The sequence below is a fragment of the Numenius arquata genome, chromosome 6, assembly GCF_964106895.1.
Source record: "Numenius arquata chromosome 6, bNumArq3.hap1.1, whole genome shotgun sequence".
Taxonomy (NCBI): domain Eukaryota; kingdom Metazoa; phylum Chordata; class Aves; order Charadriiformes; family Scolopacidae; genus Numenius; species Numenius arquata.
This window is the reverse complement of record NC_133581.1, coordinates 16,554,660-16,561,048: the sequence shown is the minus strand read 5'-3', so window position 1 is coordinate 16,561,048 and position 6,389 is coordinate 16,554,660. Positions and strand designations below refer to the sequence as shown.

The 6,389-nt window shown below is 51.8% G+C and overlaps 1 protein-coding gene across 1 annotated transcript; it reads left to right on the top strand.

The window, feature by feature from the left end:
* The first annotated feature begins 2,827 nt into the window (after positions 1 to 2,827).
* On the top strand, positions 2,828 to 3,349 carry ASCL2 (achaete-scute family bHLH transcription factor 2). Its single transcript, XM_074149753.1, has one exon. It carries the CDS (start codon positions 2,828 to 2,830, stop codon positions 3,347 to 3,349), a length of 522 nt encoding a protein of 173 aa, XP_074005854.1.
* The last annotated feature ends 3,040 nt before the right edge of the window (positions 3,350 to 6,389 follow it).

Sequence of the window (6,389 nt, the reverse complement as noted above, 5' to 3'; positions counted from 1 at the left end):
ATTCTCAGAGTACGAGATGTACATACCTTCAGACTATAGGGAAACCAGCTGTATTGTTAAGAAAGCGTAAGCAGTTGCTTTGTGCTGTACTCAGGCCCAGACCCAAAAGCCACATCTGGCTAGAAACACACATCATCATCAATAGCCCTTAAGACAATTTGGCCAAGTCAAGTTTGTCACTGAGCTGAGTGTGGAATCACTGGAGCTGGAGGCTGCACACTCTCCCTTGAGACTGGATTTACTGGTGTTTGAACGGTGCCTTATTAATGAAAAAAATAAAAATCCCTGTAGTCATTTTTGTACAATAAAAATCCTGTTATTACTCTTGAGTGTGGCTCTTCGATATATAAGGTTTTCTCCTGAAAAGCTTCAAAGACAGCAGCTTCCTCTTTCCGGTGACAAGGGCTTGCATCAGAAATTAAAGATGGGGTAATAAAAGACCATCGATATTACTCCACCGCAGTAATGCCCTTTCTGCCTAAGCCACTACTGACAGTGAGCTCAAGAGAAGCCCCCTGTGCCAGCCAAGCAAGCTTTGCAGATGCTGAAGACAAGGGCCAGCATTACATGGCTTAAGCTGAGCAAGCGATCCGGTGACTGCTCGCACACACAAGCACGTTTACACACCCAAGCAGCTCCCCTTCGCTTCCCAGGAACCCATCAGGCAGAACACCCCTGCCTGCACTGCACACCACAGGCTGCTCCTCCTGGGCCAAACCCTTCAGAGAGCTGCCTGGCTGCTCATGGTTTTTTCCCCCAGGTCTACGGAACAGGCCAAATACATCTTGAAAGCCAACAAATTTGGGTGCTAAGCCTGACGCGTGCTTGAGCGGGATTTCCAGACACACAAAGCACTTTCAGGGTCCTTCCTGTCACTTCCAGGAATTTCAGCCCATCTGCCTGTGACACCACACCAGGGCTTACTCCTTCAATGCGCTGCCATTGTGACCAATCCCTGGGAGAGATATTTCTCTTCCAACCCAGTGGAGCCTTGCTGCTGCCTAAATACCCCACAGAGGTAGAAAAAAGCCTCCTTCGTGTCACATCTAGAAATCATGGATGGCTCTTTGTGTTACCAATTTTGGCTTAGATAGACCCTAGGAGCAGCACCAGAGCAGTTCAGGGCAGCCAGGAGGATGCAGAGCCTCACTTTGATACCTGCATCGTGCCACAGAGCATTGCTGGCACCTACCTGTGCAGTGATGGCTCTGCTGCGGGCACACACACGTCTCTGCCATCAGGTTGCTGCTAGAGACCTGGGCTTTGAGCATCATCCTGGGAAAGGGTTATATTCCCTGTCAAAAAACGAGACCCCATAACTAAACTACCCCCACCCCTCCCTGCCCTCACACATCTAGGTGGAGGGAGACCTTGCAGAAAGCAATTAACACTTTTCTTACCCCAATTAACAGCTGCTGCAAACCCTCAAGTGGGTTAGCACCCTCCACCTCCTGCAGATGGTCACGCTGAGGGGCTGCATGAGCACCAGCTTGGTGGCCGGCACAGGGCACAAGGCAGAAAGGGCCTGAGCTGACCGCACCAAAGCCAGTGGAAGGATCTGTTGGAGATGTTTTAGCATCACACTAGGTTTTGGGTGGTTTTTTTTTTAAAGGCGAGGCAGGAGCAAAGCCCTGGGGGCAGCAGGTATTGCAAGCTGTGCTGAAGCCGAGAGGGGACCGCAGCCCCTGGGTAGTGGGTGCACGTGGCAGCCCCTCCACACTGTGCAAGTCATTTCTCATCACAAGCTCCTGGGCTAGCAAGCAGCAGCTCCATTGTCCTCCCCGTGAAATTCAGCCACCCCAAAGCACCTTACCCCGCTGGAGCTGGAAGTGACCAGCGGAGCCGGACTGCTTGGCGCAGCAAAGGGAAGCGGGGGCACAACTCCTGAGCCACAAAAACTTTGCATTTTCCTTCTCCTCCCCGTGCCTTTATCCCTGAAACTCTCATTTAAGCCTGAAAAGAAGAGAGAAGGGCCTTTGTAAGCTGACTCACGCAACTGCTATAAGTTTGGGGATTTTGGGTTGGTTATTTTTTTATTTTTGTTTTTATTATTTTTTTTTTGTACGTGTAGCAAAGCAGAGTCCCGGTATATCCCTTCACTTTGTCAAACAAACGCCAACCGGCAGCCAGGTGCCCGCACCGCTCCGACCCCGGTGTTGGGTGGCGGGGCTGCTGCCACTCACTGCCCCGCGGGGACAGCCCGGTGCCTGGTTTGGGGGGGGGGAAGGGGGGAACCGGCACATTTGAAGGGAGAGGAGCCGGCGTTGACACCCCCGGTGCTTGTACCGGTGGGGGGGCGGGGGGGAGAGGGGGAGCGGAGGGGAGGCGGGGCGCGAGGGGTGCCCCGCCCACGAAAAATCATGAAAATTAAAATAAAGTACTAAAAATAATTAAGTGGAAGCGGTAATTAAAGGAAAAAGTTGCAAAACGAGGGAAGAGAGCGCGACCCCCTTCCCGCGGGGAGGAGGAAGAGACGGTGGGAAGTTGCCGGGGCTGGCGGCGCCACGCGCCGGGCGCGCGCGGGGGGGCGGGGGCGCGCGCGGGAGGGGTGGGGGCGGCGGCGGGCGCGCGTGGCGCGGCGTGCGCGGCGCGTGCGGCTGGCGGGGGCTCGCGAGCGGTGCGTTGATAAGGGGCCGCCCGGCGGCGGCGGCCGCCGCAGAGGCGCGGAACGGCGGCGGGAGCGAACACCCCCGCGTCACCCGCCCCCTTCCTCCTGTCTTTCCCTTTAAATTTCATTTTTTTAAAATTCTTTGGTTTTAAATATTTTTTAATTTTTTTTTTTTTTTTTTGCGCGGTTTCCGCCCGCCGCCGCCGTGGCCGCCCGGCGATGAACGGCGGGGCCTTGCCGCCACTGCCCCCCACAGCCCCCCGCGGCCGCCGGCGGCCCGCCTCCCCCGAGCTGCTGCGCTGCAAACGCCGCCTGGCCTTCGCCGCCCTGCCGGGCACCGGAGCGGCGGCGGCGGCCGCCGTGGCCCGGCGTAACGAGCGGGAGCGCAACCGAGTCCGGCTGGTCAACCTGGGCTTCGCCGCCCTCCGCCAGCACGTCCCCCACGGCGCCGCCAGCAAGAAGATGAGCAAGGTGGAGACCCTCCGCTCCGCCGTCGAGTACATCCGCGCCTTGCAGCGGCTCCTCGACGAGCACGACGCCGCCGCCGCCTTCCCCGACGGCCGCGGGCGGGCGGCCGTCGGGGAAGGAGGAGGCGGCGGCGGCTACTCCTCTGCTTCGCCCTCCTTCGCCTCCTCCGTGCCCGGCTCGCCTTGCTCCTCCGAGGAGAGCGGCTACGACGCGGCGCTCAGCCCCGAGGAGCGGGAGCTGCTGGACTTCACCAGCTGGCTCGGGAGCTACTGAGCCAGCGGGAGGTGAGGGGGGATCCGGAGGGGAGGTGAGGGGGGTGCCGCTTCCCCCCACGTCCCCCGGGGGAGCGGGACACGTACCCATCGGGGCTCTTTGCACATCTCTCCGCAGCCGCGCTCAGCCTGCAGTACCTCAGCGCCCTCGCTCTCCGCAGCAGCCAGCATCCCCGTCCCCCCAAAATACTCACACACCCCAATCCCAACCCCGCGGGACCCCGCTGGCTGCGTTCCTCGCCGGGTTCGCCCCTCGTCTTCGGGCTGTGGAAAGTGCAATGGTGTAACAGACTGTCCGGGGCTCCGCGACCCGCTCCTGGGGCAGCGGCTCCACCTGCCCGCCGGGAGCTGCCGACGGAGAGGAGCCCCCAGCGACTCTGCTTCCCCCCACGGCTGCTTCCCGGTGTTGCTTTGGAGGGGTGGAAAAAAAAAATAATTGAAAACACTTGATGCTTCCTTGTTTCTGGAGGGGGGGAGGGGAATTTTTTATCATGTCAGATTCTATTTTATATGTAACTTGAACTGCCTATGGGAACACTGGTGTATGAAGACTTATTTTTGTACAAGAAACCTTAGAGAAAAGGGGTGAGGAGATAGTTCTATTTTTAGCAAGTCCTATTCCCTTGTTCTTGAACACTGCCAGCTAGAATGTTTTGGGAACATTACATGGTTTATATAAAAAGGTGGGTTTTTTTTTCTCTCTCTCCAAACACTTTAGTAAAAGACTGTAAAGTTATGTCTTAATGTGGTGTCCAAGTTTGCCTGGTGTGAAGGTCCACTTCTCTGAAAACTGAAGTTTTTTTTGTTTTTTTTTTAAAAAAAAAATGTATTGAAGGCATTTTTGTATGCACTTGCTAGGATTTCTTAAGTTGTACATATGCAGTTTTTAAAAGAGTATCATATTTTATGTAAATTGACTTTATAAATAAAAATCTATTTATAAATGGCTTCAGGGCTGTAAGATGCATCTATTTGTCAGAAGTGCCCAAGTGCCTGAGGGGGTGGTAAGTAATGAGCTGTACTGCAGAGAGTCAGTTCCCTTGGGCCAGGTTCTATGTGCAGAAGGGAATAAGGAGCAGCACAGCATAACCTCCAGGCTTGCTTTTTTCCTCCTCTGCAAGTTTTCTGAACTCAGCACTTGGTGCAAGTACTGCAGAGATGATGTATGGGGAGATTCACATTTGTCTAGGAGATAGGGCAGGTTCAGTGCTGGTAACTCCTTTCCATGGTATGCAGAAGGTGCTGCAGGCTGTGCTGCCCTTGCCTACAGTGATGGGAGATTCATGGGAAGGTAAGGGGGGGCATATCTGAAGTTTGTGTCCTGGCAGCTCCTGTCAGGAGTAATGTGTGCCTTTATTCAGGAGAGCAGCATCTCTGAGAACAGCATTGTCGTTCAACAACCACACATAACCAACAGTGTCCCCCTCTCACCTGCTCTAACTTCAACTGCATGTACATATACTTTATCTAAAGGCAATAACCAAACACAAATAATTCCTTAGAAACTGTTGTCAGAGACTCCTAAGCTCTGTCTATTGCTTTTGGGCTCAGACTGAAGACCTGCTTCAGTGGAGGTGAGGCAAAGGTAAGACAGATTGCTGCAAAACAAAACTCAGTGATGATAGCGTGAAAGACTAAAGCAGAGGCTGTTACTTCCCTTAAATAGCTCTAGTGAATGTTACAAGTCTAATGGAGCAAAATGGGCTGGCCTATAGAATATGCTGAGTGAACACAAAGCAGAAAGGATTATTAAAATTGACCTACTTTGCAGGTACTGTGTGTATAATCTCTCTGCTGTGTTAGTACTGGTAAGGTAGAAGTCTTCAGGAGTATGATCACTCAGCAGCCCCAAATTCAGTAATTTCAGTAGATGCTCTGTAATCCAGATCTAAAGAGTGTTCCACATACATGATTCTACTTGAAAACAAAACAAAAAACAACCATGGGAAAATGCAGGCTCTAACAGCAAGTGGCATTTAGGAGCCTGCAAACAAGTGCAAGTTACTGTCCTTTAAGTTCATTCACCAAAGTTGCTCTAATAAACAGGTGCATTTCAAAGCCTTGGGAATTGAAGTGCTTAATAAATTACTTGCAAAGGTTTTGACCTATGTGGCTCTTCCAACAGCCCCAAAGGTAGGAGTGAGCTGTGAACTGACCTGGGTGTTAAGTGATCTGCTGTACTTGGCAGCAGCAGCTAGGACTGGTGGGGGTGGAGGGTTACACAGTTGCTTTCCCCAGTGTGGTTTTAGGGGCTTCATCCTCACAGATAACCTACAAAAAAACCCCAAAAAATAAACCAGTCAAATTCTTACTCTCAGCCTAAAACCTCAGCATGCCATCTTTTCCAAGCAATTTAGAAATCAGAACAGCTGCATTTATCTGCACAAGTTTCCCATTATGGCAGAATGCATTTGTTCAGTTACTACTGCTTCGCAGGATGTTTGTTTTCCTTCCTTAGGAGCACTGATCATTTTTTTATTTCCAAGAGCAATATTTAGCTCTCAGCCAAGTAACTCCCAGCACCATTACTAGGTTCATCACATCAAGATACTGTTGCAGCAACATTAAAGTAGCAGCAACTGTAACTGTATTGGCAAGAAAATAGCTGTTAACAGTTTTTACTTAAGCAATATTAATATGAAGTGGAAAAAAAACCAGAGAGCTTAGTCAGCATCACAAGTTACCTTAATACTTTCAGCCAGTGTTTCAGGAGAAACTAAGTAGGGCAAAATCAGGAATGTACAACTTTGAAAAAAGACCCAAGGTGTCAGGAGTATTCCAAACACTTGAGGGGAAAGAGGGTGCAGGGAGAAGGATGTATACCTGTTTCAGAAACAGAAGGTGGACAGAGGGTCTTCTTTCCCCAATCATGGTGACAAGTCACTAGCAGATTCTCAGATCAAGCTCCTAAGGATGCTACACTAGACAGAAGGGTGTTGAATCGTCCTGCCCTTTTCAAAAAGCACTAGGGAGGATGCAAGGTAGGTTCTCTGGCAGTTCTCTGGCAATTGCAGAGACAGCGGGTACCTCCAGTCAGCCTG

Coding starts and splice junctions, on each gene's coding strand:
- ASCL2 (XM_074149753.1), top strand. CDS start 2,828: ATGAACGGCGGGGCCTTGCCGCCACTGCCCCCCACAGCCCCCCGCGGC.